The 15,457-nt window shown below is 30.9% G+C and overlaps 1 protein-coding gene across 5 annotated transcripts in view; it reads left to right on the top strand.

Moving 5' to 3' along the window:
• LOC127733114 (hepatocyte growth factor receptor-like) overlaps positions 1-15,457 on the top strand; it is a 143,852-nt gene that overhangs the window by 48,881 nt on the left and 79,514 nt on the right. For all 5 annotated transcript variants that reach the window (XM_052242404.1, XM_052242403.1, XM_052242406.1 and 2 more), the window contains exons 11-12: positions 166-511; positions 11,248-11,411. In XM_052242404.1, the coding sequence (XP_052098364.1) occupies positions 166-511; positions 11,248-11,411 (510 nt within the window). The remainder of the gene's footprint in view (positions 1-165; positions 512-11,247; positions 11,412-15,457) is intronic.

The following is a 15,457-nucleotide window of genomic DNA, read 5'->3' as shown; positions in this document are numbered from 1 at the left end:
GTTAATATGTTGTATGTTTGCTTTTTTTTTTTTTTTTTTTCTCTTATTATTATTTTTTTACTTGTATTGTATATGACGGCCTCAGGGAAGATTAGCAATTGTAACTAACTGTGTTTACCCTCTTTAAATAAAGAATTTATTATTATTATATTATTATTATTACAGGTTGATGGTCAGTGTACATGCAAAGGAAATGTTGAAGGCCGTCAATGTGATACATGCAAACATATACATTTTAACTTAACAAATAGTAACAGTGATGGCTGTACCAGAAGTTTGTGTCATGAAAATGGGACATTACGTTGTAATAACAATGATACTTGTGATATGTGTGAATGTAAAACAAATGTTGAGAATAAGTACTGTGATATGTGTAAACAGTATCATTATGGAATAAATGTGCCAGACAATGGTTGTGAACCTTGTAATTGTAATACTCCTGGAACCCAGAATGCTGACAGGACATGTAACCTTGCAACAGGACAGTGTACTTGTAAAAGTTTGGTAGAAGGTGTGTATAATAACTATTTTAAGTTTAATTGTAGATTGACCTACCTTAAGTTTGGTAGAAGGTGTGTATTATAACTATCTTAAGTTTGATTATAGATTGACCTACCTTAAGTTTGGTAGAAGGTGTGTATAATAACTATCTTAAGTTTAATTGTAGATTGACCTACCTTAAGTTTGGTAGAAGGTGTGTATAATAACTATCTTAAGTTTAATTGTATATTGACCTACCTTAGGATTCATTCTTTTTATGAAATTTGAGACAAAAAAAAAAACTTTTTACTTTTCTATCATCAATTATTTCCAATTTATTACAATAATTCATTTAATACTTTGATATATGACAAGAATAGCTGTATGAAGATGTTGTATAAAGAGTACATTGTTACTTGACCCCCACCCCCCACCCCCCAAAAAAAATAAAGTGATTTCCAGCAGGGATGTATTCTGTTGTTTGAATTTAAAACAGTGATTGTGTTCTGAAGAATCCTTTAATGGGAGTAGGTAGAGACTGTCTTTTCAGCATCATGACCAATAACTACTTTAATAATGATTCATCATCTTAACTTGACAGCAGGTAGTATATATATAAAAATAAGGAGATGTGGTATGATTGTCAATGATACAACTATCCACCCAAGTTCAAATGAAGTGGATGGAAGCAATTATAGGCAACTGTATGGCCTTCAACAATGAGAAAAACCCATACCATATAGTCGGCTATAAAAGGCCCCGAAATGAAAAATATGAAACAATTCAAATGAGAAAACGAACGGCCTAATTTGTAACAAAACAATTCATGAAAAACAAATATGACAGTATACCAATTTCAGTGCACATGATATTTTTTTCTGGAAATACCTTCATCTGGTTGGCTCAGGATCAAGGCGTTTTGAAACAAATACGGAAAAAATTGTTGGGAAAAGAATTCAATAAAGTTTTTAAAATTGTACAACCAATTCTGACAACTTTCCTGATTGATTAATATTTCCTTGATCTATTTTTCTTCAAAATATCCAAGTTATTTTCAATAGATATAAAGGGTAAGGGCAATCTAACTTTGATAGAAAATGAAGGCATTAAAGTCTTGTGCTTATTAGCTAACATTGGCCATTTGCCGAATGGTTTATATATAATGCAAGCCATTGTCATCACTTGGTATTCATCGTCATTCAAAGGTCTATCTGATGTTCTCATTTGCACAGTCTGTTAACTTAAAAATGAATCTTGCCCTAAGAAACCATCTTGTGAATGGACACCAAATTTGGTCATAGTCATCTGTAGGGTTCTTCAGTTTCAGATTTGTTCTTAATGTTGGTGCTGATCAACCAACGAGGCTGCCATTACTTCAAAATAAAACATCATAGAACAGGAGCTATCACTATACATCTGACGCCTGTTTGCTAATTTTGGCGTTATTCCCTCTTATTTTGAAAACTATAATAGATAAACAGAAACCTTCACAAAAATGATCAGCAAATCAAGGTTTACAAAAATGTCAATATAACTGTGACCATCAATGGACTTCTAAAAAGAGTTATTGCCCTTCAATGATAATGATTTTTGACCAGTTTCAGCAATTTTGTCATTTATGTAGAAAACAATAGATTGCAAAAATTTCTTTCAAACGTTAAGGGATAATTAATAAATGGGATTTTTGAAACGAATTAATACCAATATAAATTTAGGAATTTAAGATGTGAGCAATATTTGTGATACTATGTGATACTATATGGCAATTATTAAAATATTTGAAAAAAATGTGATTTTTAAAATATACATATATAAGAGCACAAAATGCAGAACTTAAAAAGTAAATAGCTTCAGAAAACTGTAAAAGGGAATAATGACTTATAAGAACTGTAAAAAGTGTACTAGGGTTACAGGAACTAAACTGTTTTTCTCCAGGGGCCAGCTGGGCCCCCAAATTTTATTTTCAGGGGCCCACCGGTGGTAGGTCAATGATATTTGGTATGCAGTTGTATTAGAATTGGCAGATCTCATTTTCATTGAGGTTATTTGACCCAACCCTCTCAGTCATGGTCTATTGACTTTGAAACTTATGCTTCATTTCCATGGGTATGCAGTTGTATTATCATTGGCAAATCTCATTTCCATGGAGATTGTTTGGCCCTGAGCCTTCAGTCATAGTTCATTGACTTTGAATATTTTGCATAACTCACATGTTAAAGTATTGCTATTTTAATTTCAACATTTACATTTTACTATCAAAATAAGAAAAAAAGCGACACATATCTCTCATTGTACAAATAAAATAAAACTTAAATGTACTTTCCATATACTAATATGGGTAATCCTATAGTATATGTATTTTTTTTTCTTTCCAAACATGTATTTATATCTTTAGTCCTCAAACTTCTGATACAGATTTTTATACATCTTTCAAATAACAATTTACTTGTACAATGGGTGAATTATTTCCTATCAAAGGAGATAAATAAGTCTTTTTAAAAACAAATGCTACCACATTCCTAGTTTCAGTTGAATTTTTTTACAAGAAAATCCAAATACAGTTCTTTTATAAGGGGGTTATCAATTAAAATAAATTCTATTTGACATTGAACATATTACAATTTGAATCTGGTAAAGATTATGCCACCAGAAATATATGATAAGATTTGACTTTTCTGGTTTTAGAACATTTCACATGAAAATTATCTCCCTTCAGGACTTCCTGTTGGCATTCTGACAATATAGCCATTTATTTGAATCATTATTTCAAATCCAAGTAGTCCTCTGTTAGTATTGATCTAAAATAAAAAAAATTATCCTTTCTTGAAGTTTGGATAGCAAACTAGATATTTTTATATATAATTTCGAATGGTGGCTTTGAATTGAAAATGTTGATGTCCAACCAGGTTTTCGTCATTAAAGTGAACTTACTGGTTTCCTGAAATTCTCTTTTATTTGCCCTCTTTGATTAGAAATTAATGTTTTTGTTTGGGAACAGCTTTTGTATAAATCGATGGGAAAGGGGAAGAAATGGGATTCAATGCAAAATATTTATCAGTCTCCACCTTTGTTAGCAGAATGATAAAAGTTATTCGCCCAGCTGAAAATCTGGTTTCCCTGGTGGACTGGTCGACAATAAAGTTTAGTCTCTACTGGTTAATGAAGTCAGTATAACCATATGAAGAAAGATTAGGTATGATGTACTTCAGTATACATTGATGAAACAACAATCTGACAAAAACTACAATACCGAAAACATTTAAAAGTTGAAACATATTTATGCCATGTGTCAAGTCTTATAATCTTTCTGATTCTAGACTGATTATAAATAAATTTAACAGAGACTACCACAGGTCTGCTATAAACACCTTATTCTTTAAAAAAAGAGAGGCGTAAGATACCAAAGGGACATTCAAACTCATAAATCGAAAATAAACTGACAACGCCATGGCTAAAAAAGAAAAAGACCAACAGACAAACAATAGTACACAAAACACAACATAGAAAACTAAAGACTGATCAACACGAACCCCACAAAAAACTGGAGGTGATCTCAGGTTAAATGAAGTACCCCTTTTAATATATTAAAGATACATTAGCAAGTAAAGTTTTTACTGAAATGAAGGTTAAGAAATATACCATGAAAAGCCATACTGACAAACATATACTCGTTAGTTTTCCCATTAACACATTTCACTTTATTATACCCCATTCTGCATCTGATAGCAATTTCTGTTTCTATAGCATTTCTGTCATAAGGTCCAACATGTAATCTCAGACGATATTTGAAGGAAGCCAAGTGCTAAATGGATTGTAATTTTGTAGAGACCAATATCAGTTCTTAATAAAATTTCTTAGAAATTTTCCTGGTAAAAAACATTTGTATTACGGTTTATGAGATTTATTAGGATAATTTATTATGAAGTGGGAAAAAAGGTCACATCCTTAGCTATTAAACATGTTTTAAAGATGCACATATTGTCATGAATCTTATCAGTTGATATTAAAATTTCTGAGAATATATTTCCTTGAAAAAGGCTTGGGGAAACTTTTGGACTTTTATGTGGTTTTTAGATTTATTGGGTGATTTTTTATTTTTGAAAATGTTTTGAAGATGTGCATGTTGTCATAGAGACACTTAATGTTAAATTTCTAAGAATTCTTTCCAAGAGATTTATTATGTAATTGTGACCTTTATTGTTGAAGGAATATTTGCATTTTTGTATTGCTTAATAATGGAGTGAAAGTTTTTGTTTTGATAAAAAATTGGTGTTAAATCAATAAAATTTGTTAATACATTGAACTAGTTTAAGGTCAAGTTACAGTAATGTAAAAAGAAACTATCAAAGCCCTGTCATCAATGCCAAATTTTCAAAGAAACAAAAAACATAAAGAATACTACTGACCATGTTTCTGATCAGGGATTGGCAATGAGTATGTGATGGGGTTAAATTACATATAAACTCCAGTTGTTTTTTTGTTCTCTTGTTTAATATAACATTTGTTATTGCTCATGTGTTAAGGATGTATTCTTCTGATGTTTCAGTCTCTTTGAAATCTCGTTCGGGAATTATTTCCAAAACATGTGATACAAGTGGAAAATATCAATGAATTTAAAAATATCATAATCAAACTAAACTCTGTGAAAAAATTGTGTACTTACAATAATTAGTTTTTGAGTAATAAATTTTCAAATTTCATAACCAATCCGGTCAGTGTCATCAGCCAAAATGTTGAGAAAATGGGTGAGGGGTTCAAAGAAAGGATTTTACCAAAAATATGTACATTGCATATCAATTTTCAAAATTCTTAGATATGTATTTTTTTAATCACTTATAACAAAGTTGAAATAACATGCTTTTTGTTAAAAAAAAAAAGAGATAATCCCAAATTGACAAAATTGACAACATGGTCAATTTGACACAAAATATACTAAGAGGAGGGGGTGTCAAAAACCATAACTAAGTGAAAAAAAAACATTAGTGGAAAAAACAAAAACAAAATAACAAACAGACAATACCATGACCAAAAAAGTAGAAACAAAACTAAAGTTACACCAGAGGCAGTTTTAGAAGGGGGTTGAGGTGCAGGGGACCCAGGCCACCCTTCATGGAGCTTCATAAACGATAAATTCATAGACATTTTACAAGTATCACTCCAGACGTTGGCTTGCCAGGGGGCCACCCCTTATTCAAAATCCTGGAAATGCACCTGTACACCCCAAAGAAAACTTAGATTGAGCAGGATAATTTTTGAGTGATAATAACAGTTCAACTTTAAAATTTTTTTTAGGCAATTCATCAGTGGTACTATTGATGCGAGTTGTAATGGGGGTACCTTCATGATGAATAACGGTAAAATACCTTGCCAAATGATGTTAACAGTAATTTTTGGTGCATGACAATAAAATGTACATTTTCTTTATGACGATAAAAAAATCGACTGATTTTGACAATCATGTTATTTTTTTTCCAAAAAATAATGGTAACGGATAATTATTTGAGACCTCTGATGAAAAACGATAAGGATATTATGACGAATCACTATAAAATTTTAACCAATTTGATGCTAACAGTAGCCGAAAATGACCATTTGATGCCTGACGGTAAAGGGCATTCCTTCTCTCATTTTTTTCAACTGATTTTTATACGACCACAAAAAAATTTTGTGGTCGTATATTGGTATGACGTTGGCGTCGTCGTCGTCGTCGTCGTCCGGCGTCGTCCGAAGACACATTGGTTTTCGCACTCTAACTTTAGTTTAAGTGAATGGATCTTTTTGAAATTTGACCATAAGGTTAAATACCACAAAAGGAAGGTTGGGATTGATTTTGGGGGTTATGGTACCAACAGTTAAGGAATTAGGGGCCAAAAAGGGGCAAAAAATAAGCATTTTCTAGTTTCAAGACAATAACTGTGGAACGGTGTATGGATCTCTCTGAAATTATACTACAAGTTTCCATACCACAAAGGGATGGTTAGGATTTGCTTTGGGGGGTTATGGCTCAAACCGTTTAGGAATGAGAGGCAAAAAAGGGGGAAAAACAAGGTTGTCCTGGTTAATGGACAAATACTTTAATACAAAACATAATTTAAAGCAGTGTAAGGGAGATAAATCAAATACATCATTGAAATTATCTCCCTTACACTGCTTTTAAATTATGTATAAAGTAATGGTTAATGAACAATAAAGATAATTTAAAACAGTGTAAGGGAGGTAATCCAAATACAACGTTTTGGTTACTTCCCTTACACTGCTTTTAAATTATGTTTAAAGAAATGCATATTTATAAAGGAAGACCAGTAAAAATATCTGCAAATGTTGCATCTTTTTTTTTACAAAAAAATCCATATGAAAGATTTGACACTATATTTTTAATTCTATTATAAAATAGATTAAGTTAGCACTATGGTAAATTTAAATGGGTAATTATGGTTGCCAACTCCATTGGAAATTTGAATTGAGATTATGACCATATCTTGAGGGAAAGAATTTTTTGGGGAAAAAAAGGGGGGGGGGGATAAAAAGAAATTGTGGGGGGTCAATTTTTTCTCATTTAAGATTTCAGAAATTAAAAAGAATTATTCTTCAAATATTATTTTTTTTTCAAATTTCAAATATTGAAAAATTTCAAGAAGTAATCTTTAATTGCACAGTATGGCACATTAGATTTGTAAAATCTTTGATCACATTTATTTATTTGTTATGACGAATCTAACAGTGTATTTAGATTTTTAATTTTGGGTCCAGTTTTCAAATTGGTCTACATTAAGGTCCAAAGGGTCCAAAATTAAACTTTGTTTGATTTTAGCAAAAATTGAATATATGAGGTTCTTTGATATGCTGAATCTAAACATGTATTTAGATTTTTGATTTTTGGCCCAGTTTTCAAGTTGGTCCAAATTGGGGTCCAAAATTAAACTTTGTTTGATTTCAACAAAAATTGAATATATGGGGTTCTTTGATATGCTGAATCTAACCATGTATTTAGATTTTTTATTTGTGGACCCCATTATCAAATTGGTTCATATTAAGGTCAAAAGGGTCCAAAATTAAACTTTGTTTGATTTCATCTAAAATTGAATTATTGGGGTTCTTTGATATTCCAAATCTAACAGTGTATTTAGATTTTTAATTTTGGGTCCTGTTTTTTAAATTGGTCTACATTAAGATCCAAAGGGTCCAAAATTAAACTTAGTTTGATTTTAACAAAAATTGAATTCTTGGGGTTCTTTGATATGCTGAATCTAAACATGTGTTTAGATTTTTGATTATGGGTAGGGTCCAGTATTTAAACTTTGTTTGATTTCAACAAAAATTGAATATATGAGGTTCTTTGATATGCTGAATTTAAACATGTATTTAGATTTTTGATTATGGGCCCAGTTTTCAAGTTGGTCCAAATTGGGGTCCAAAATTAACTTTGTTTGATTTCAACAAAAATTGAATATATGAGGTTCTTTGATATGCTGAATCTAACCATGTATTTAGATTTTTTATTTGTGGGCCCCGCTATCAAATTGGTTCATATTGAGGTCAAAAGGGAACAAAATTAAACTTTGTTTGATTTCATCAAAAATTGAATTATTGGGGTTCTTTGATATGCCAAATCTAACCGTGTTTTTAGATTTTTAATTTGGGTCCCGTTTTTTAAATTGGTCTTCATTGAGGTCCAAAGGGTCCAAAACTAAACTTAGTTTGATTTTAACAAAAATTGAATTCTTGGGGTTCTTTGATATGCTGAATCTAAACATGTGTTTAGATTTTTGATTATGGGCCCAGTTTTCAAGTTTGTCCAAGTTGGGGTCCAAAATTAAACTTTTTTTGATTTCAACAAAAATTGAATATATGGGGTTCTTTGATATGCTGAATCTAATCATGAATTTAGATTTTTTATTTGTGGGCCCGCTATCAAATTGGTTCATATTGAGGTCAAAAGGGTCCAAAATTAAACTTTGTTTGATTTCATCAAAAATTGAATTATTGGGGTTCTTTGATATTCCAAATCTAACCGTGTATTTAGATTTTTAATTTTAAGTCCCGTTTTTTAAATTGGTCTACATTAAGGTCCAAAGGGTCCAAAATTAAACTTAGTTTGATTTCAACAAAAATTGAATATATGAGGTTCTTTGATATGCTGAATCTAAACATGTATTTAGATTTTTGATTATGGGCCCAGTTTTCAAGTTGGTCCAAATTGGGGTCCAAAATTAAACTTTGTTTGATTTCAACAAAAATTGAATATATGAGGTTCTTTGATATGCTGAATCTAACCATGTATTTAGATTTTTTATTTGTGGGCCCCGCTATCAAATTGGTTCATATTGAGGTCAAAAGGGAACAAAATTAAACTTTGTTTGATTTCATCAAAAATTGAATTATTGGGGTTCTTTGATATGCCAAATCTAACCGTGTTTTTAGATTTTTAATTTGGGTCCCGTTTTTTAAATTGGTCTTCATTGAGGTCCAAAGGGTCCAAAATTAAACTTAGTTTGATTTTAACAAAAATTGAATTCTTGGGGTTCTTTGATATGCTGAATCTAAACATGTGTTTAGATTTTTGATTATGGGCCCAGTTTTCAAGTTTGTCCAAGTTGGGGTCCAAAATTAAACTTTTTTTGATTTCAACAAAAATTGAATATATGGGGTTCTTTGATATGCTGAATCTAACCATGAATTTAGATTTTTTATTTGTGGGCCCGCTATCAAATTGGTTCATATTGAGGTCAAAAGGGTCCAAAATTAAACTTTGTTTGATTTCATCAAAAATTGAATTATTGGGGTTCTTTGATATTCCAAATCTAACCGTGTATTTAGATTTTTAATTTTAAGTCCCGTTTTTTAAATTGGTCTACATTAAGGTCCAAAGGGTCCAAAATTAAACTTAGTTTGATTTTAGAAAAAATTGAAATCTTGGGGTTCTTTGATATGCTGAATCTAAACATGTGTTTAGATTTTTGATTATGGGCCCAGTTTTCAAGTTTGTCCAAGTTGGGGTCCAAAATTAAACTTTGTTTGATTTTAACAAAAATTGAATATATGCGGTTCTTTGATATGCTGAATCTAGCCATGTATTTTGATTTTGGACATTGGACCATAATAGGTAAATTAAAAAAATTCAAGTTCTTAGACTACATTCTTTCTGTGTCAGAAACCTATGCTGTGTCAAATATTTAATAACAATCCAAATTCAGAGCTGTATCAAGCTTGAATGTTGTGTCCATACTTGCCCCAACTGTTCAGTGTTCGACCTCTGCGGTCGTATCAAGCTGCGCCCCAGCGAAGCATTTTATTTTTTGTTATTTAGGGGATTTGGTGTTAATGGCAGTTCTTTTAAATGTATTCACAACTTGTCTATACTTGGAATGACACAGAACTTGATATTTGTACAGAGACTTGTCATTGCTTAAGACAGTATGTTGTACTTTAAATGGTTTATTTTCGAGTTGTAGTGTTGCTGTTATTGAAGTATATCTCACATTACCTTTAATTCATAAGCCTTTTGCTTCTTAAGTTAAAATTTTACATTCTTGAGGAAAGGAGGCTCTTTTCAGTGTTTACCCAAAAATGCAGTACAGTAGTGAAACTCTTCAACATAATAACAAAAGAATCAAGAGAAATTATTTAACACAAACCTTTTTTGCCAGTTTCAGATTCTCATAGAAAAAAGTGAACATGCAGGCCTTTATAGTATATAACAATTTCCTACAATTTTTTTTTTAGAATCACAAATGTATTTCTATTAATTTACATATAATTACAAAATTGAAGGTCAATGAAAACAGGCAAACAAATTTTTCATCACTCAGTTCTGATTCAATCGCTTTGAATTTAATAATCCATATTAAGTTTTGAAAGGCTTACATAATGGAATTATGCATGTCTTGTTTTGCTAAAAGTACATACTTTTATAACAATTAATGTAGTGGAATTGAAAACTTTAGGTTAAAGGGATATCAGTAAAGATTATTTCAGAAATATGCATTTAGGGCACTGAACTAAACATTAAGAGTGAAAACCTCTTTTTCATAGTTACTGATTTCAGATACATTGTACCATGTATTTTCTGTGAACCTGATGCAAACAAACTATAACAGTTTTACCAAAACAGTTTTTTTTTACTGACCCAACAGTGAAGTCCTGATTCCTCAGTTATTCTTCAGGTTGATGGTATAAGTGATTTGTTTTATTGTAAAAATTAAAAGTCTTTTTTTTAAGAAATCTTTGTGTAAAAAAAATCATTGAACGAAATCAAAATACAGAATTTTTTTTTTTAATTATTGTTTTTTAGGTACATTATTTGAATCTTGTCTTGTTTTATGTTGTCTTATAAATTAGAATTATTGTATGCTTTTTGTTTTAATGTGTTTGATTACATTTTTCATGGTTGAATACATTTAAAAAAAAAGTTCACTCAATTACTTTCCATTGTTTTGTTGTAGACTGGGCCTTCCATAATAATTGCATTGTTCTTTTTAAAAAAAAAAGTGTCTTATTGTTTACAATGGAATATCTTGATGTGACAAATATTTACAAAGTAATTTTATCAAGGATGTGTTAGATATTGTAGTCTTTAAGTGGATTTATCATTTTACCCTTTTTTAGATATGGGCTCACCTATTAAAATGGAACAGTTCAGTTTATTCCTTATTCAGAGAATTTTATCTTTTTTACTAGAAGTCAGATAACAGATTGCAATAGAAATCAGACTTGTAGCAAGGATGGTCAATGATATGGTGATAATTCTTATATTGAATTTAATTTTAGGAAAACAATGTGACACATGTACGAATGGTACTTATGGATTAGAAAATGTTAAATCAAATGGGTGTACTAGCTGTAGATGTAATAAGTATGGATCTAGTGGTATTAACTGTAATGCTAAGACAGGACAATGTATTTGTCAAGGAGAAAGTGAAAACAAACCTTGTGTAAGTATACTTGGGGGAAATAAAGCAAAGTTCTGTGTTTAGAACAAATTGAATTAGTTATGTAGTTTCATAAAAGTATTATCTTTAAAACTGTTTAAAACTTTCCAGTTTTTTTTTTAAAAGGGATTTAAGTTACTGATTTTTTTTAACTATTAATGAATCCATATAGGAAAAATTCAAGTTTGTCATTTTCAAGATATTTTGTTTTCATGGTATTTTACTAATTAATAGCAAAAACAAAAAAAAACTTTTCCCCCCATGATTCAAGGTTTTAGCTTGATTCGCAGCTTGCAAAAACTATTTCTTTCTTCATAAAATAAGGTAAGATTTAAAGTATATTTTTATATGCCAATCTTTCCATTCACCTGTCCATATGAAGGATATATGGTTAGTCTGTCGATCTTACATTACAGCTGAATAAGTAGAACCTTTTTGATCGTCAGGCTTGCAACATTTTTGTTACAGAAGCACGGTATAGTGATCATACATGCCATCTGTTGTTGTCAGCAGCTTCAGGTTCAGTCAGTGGTTATTTTTTTTTAAACATCAGTAACTTTGTTGAACCTTCATGGAATTTTATGAAACTTTGACAGAAGATTTTTACAACCAAAAGACTGTATCCAGAGCTAAATTTTGATAATATTTGTTTTCAATTTTCCATAAAGTTTTTAACACCTGAGTTCACCCCTGGTTTTTGGTGGGGGTTTTGTTGCTTAATCTTAAGTTTTCTATGCAGTGTTTTGTGAATTTGTTAGTCTTTGCAATCTTTTAGGTTTTTGGCTGTGGCTTTGTAAGTTTTTAATATCCCCCCTTTTTTCATTTTCTGTTAATTTAACTAATAAATGTTAAAGTTAACATGAACATACAGTCTAAGCTTAAAGTATTTCAGACACCAACAAATTGTCAAACACTCTTGAGTTCTTTTTTTATCATTAAGAACAGTACTATGCAGTGCAAATTTAAAATCTTATTTTCATTTTCCTTTATTTTACAGATAAATTGAATTAAGTCTTTTTTCAGAGTTAACATGTAGATACAGTCTGGGCTTAAAGTTGTTTTAGACATCAGTAACTTGTGTGTAAAACTTTTGCAGGAGTTTTTTTATAAAAAGGTAATGCCTGAAGCAAAATTTTAAAATTAATTATTTTCTATTTTTCAGTAATTTATCGATGATTGGATTTAGGTTTTTTTTTAAATTTAATATTTACATACTGTGACTAAATAGATTGTTAGGCACCAATTACTTTGTAAAACTTCGAGGAATGTAATGAAACCTAGACAAATCAAAGTGCTGGATAGTACCTCTGGGAAGTTTGCAACTGTAGATGTGTATTATTTCAAATAGGTTATAGATGTGTATTATTTCAAATAGGTTATAGATGTGTATTATTTCAAATATGTATTTAATCACAGCTTTGATGTTTTTAACTAAACCATTTTCTTTTCAGCAATTATCAAAAATCACTTTTTGTCATATGTAACTGTCATATAAAATTTTGATATTCTCTATTGCAACCTTAAACTGTTGTTCTAAAATAATCAAATATACAATAAGCTCTGTTAATTTCTTTATGTGCCCATGCCATATCTAGGGCCTGTGATTTTATAGTATTTTTTTCCATTCGTAACTTGGCATAACCCTAACCATAACAGTAAAATGACAGCACCAAAATTCAAACTACCGTAGATCTTGGTTTTGTGGTTAAAAGCATTGTGTATAAGTTTCGTAACATTTGGTTGAGGCACACTAAAGTTAGAGCACGGAATTGAAAAAAAAATTGTATGTGTTCCTCGGAACCCAGTGTCTCGCCTTCTTTTGCTGTTAATCGCAGGCTCAACAAAAATGAGGAAAAAAATAAATAAAAATATTCCTCTCTATACTATCTTTTGATTGTAAGAAGCTTCTGTCCAAGATTGGTAAAAATCCAGGATAGTTTATGAATCTAATAAATGTTTTAAAAAATTTCACTGCAGACTGTATGTTTTGTTAACTGGAAGAAAAGCTAAGTCCATTAATAAGTAAAATATGGAAAAACAAGAACAAAATTTTAACTAAATTTCCTTCTAGATACTAGCTTTTGATCATAAACAAGCTTCTGTCCATGTTTGGTAGAAATCCAGGATAGTTTAAGAAAGTTATTAAAATTTCAAAAACTTTAACCACAAAGTGAATATTTGTGGATGCCGCCCACGCAATGTAGGATCGCTATGTCTCGCTTTTTCTACAAAAGTCGAAGGCTCGACAACAATCACAATTTTTAAATTTGTAAAGGGGCATAACTCTAGCACAGTAAAACTGACACCACCAAAACTCAAATTTAATAGTGTTTTGTGATAATGAGCATTGTGTATAATGAGACAAACTAAAGTTAAGAGTTCGTAAACAAAAAATTCAAGCAACTTTTCCATTTGTTAAGGAGCATAACTCTAGTATTGTAAAATCGACACCACCAAATTTCAACTTGACCTGTGTTTTGAGGAAATAAGCATTGCGTATAAGTTTCATACAATTTGGTTTAGGAAATTAAAGTTAGAGAACAGAAACCAGTTTTTGGATGTATGGACGTATGTACAAGTAAGGGACGTACATACTTACAGAAGAAAAAGGGTTAAACCTAATACGGTGGGGACATAACAATAGCAGTATGACGACAGGAATAAAAAGTTAATATACACTAGATTCATAGAGGTGCTTATAACCCTGTAACACATTTTATAGTTGATGCTGTGAAATTTATCATTGAGGCAATAACATTTGAGATTTTTGGTGCGTCATAATTATTTGGACTAGCACTAAGAGTAAGAAAGTCATTTTGCTATTACATGGACAGATCATTTTTAAAATCATGTAAATAATTGCTACAGCACTTGTCTTGATACACTAGCTGAGTTATTTTAAGTAGAAGCTGACTTGTCTGCCTCATCCTTGTAACGATTTGTGTACAAATGTAATTGTTAATCGTAACACTGAGGAAGCTGTGATATGTACGAACTGTCGTCGTGTCAATGTTTTTTAGCTGTCAGTTTGATCCACATGACCGGGCATGCTGGACAAGTGAAGGTCCTTAAATCCACATTGGAATGTGAAATAGCTAGTTTTTAAATAGCGGAATTTAAAAGTTTTAAAATGTTTTTGGCATCAAAACCTTCCGATCGATGTTTTGACAAAAACATGCACTTTTCTATCATAGCCGGTATTTACCTTTACTCAGCCTTGGCGTGCGACATAAGCCATATGATTATCGATCATTTCTGTCACCTGTGTATAATTGTTCAATCAAACTTTTATCACTTGTCAATTATCCGATGGCTTGGTCAAAATATATACACATGTTGCATTCATACGGGATTCTTTCGATACACTCGGGCTTTTACTTTATATTTAATAATAGACATTTGTAAATATCGTACGTAGTAAAAATTGCGCGGGAAAATGTTCATTCATGAAATATTCATGAATTAAACGATGTCTCGCGTAGATTTCTTTCGATTTTCTCTTCAGCGCATGGAAAATCCGCGAAGTAGTGTTTGTGATAATCATTTTCAAAATGAAGTTAAATTCAGCTGAATTGTCGGTGAACATTCATTCCTTTTTTTATTCAAGTTGTAATCTTTTCAAAAGGACTCAAAATTTCAAAAGCATCTTCCTAGAATCGGTATTCAAACACTAGTACTACATTTTCTTGGAGCAGAACATTTGCGATAGTCTGTCACCGGAAGTTTGAGGCCGACGCCTTACGAAAGTATTGCTATAGCAAACTTCCCAAAAATGATTCAATATAAAAAACTGTGTACAAGCTTTAGTAACCATGTAACCTCAAGTTTCCAAAATATTCTATAGAAACACCAAATAAAAAAATAATGGTGCTTTGAAACACCCAAGATATATGTTTATGACCCAGAAATTTTTTACTGCAATGAAATGTAGGATTAATTTCCTACAACTGTCAAATTCAAGGGAATATTTTTTTTCGCCCCTTTTTCGTATGCAACCGGATGTGACATACTAAGATTTGGTGGTATTACACCTAAAACGTTACAAGGTA

The sequence above is a fragment of the Mytilus californianus genome, unplaced genomic scaffold (genome assembly GCF_021869535.1).
Source record: "Mytilus californianus isolate M0D057914Y unplaced genomic scaffold, xbMytCali1.0.p SCAF_3, whole genome shotgun sequence".
Lineage (NCBI taxonomy): Eukaryota > Metazoa > Mollusca > Bivalvia > Mytilida > Mytilidae > Mytilus > Mytilus californianus.
Note: the sequence above shows the minus strand (reverse complement) of the source record. Positions and strands in the feature narration are given on the sequence as shown.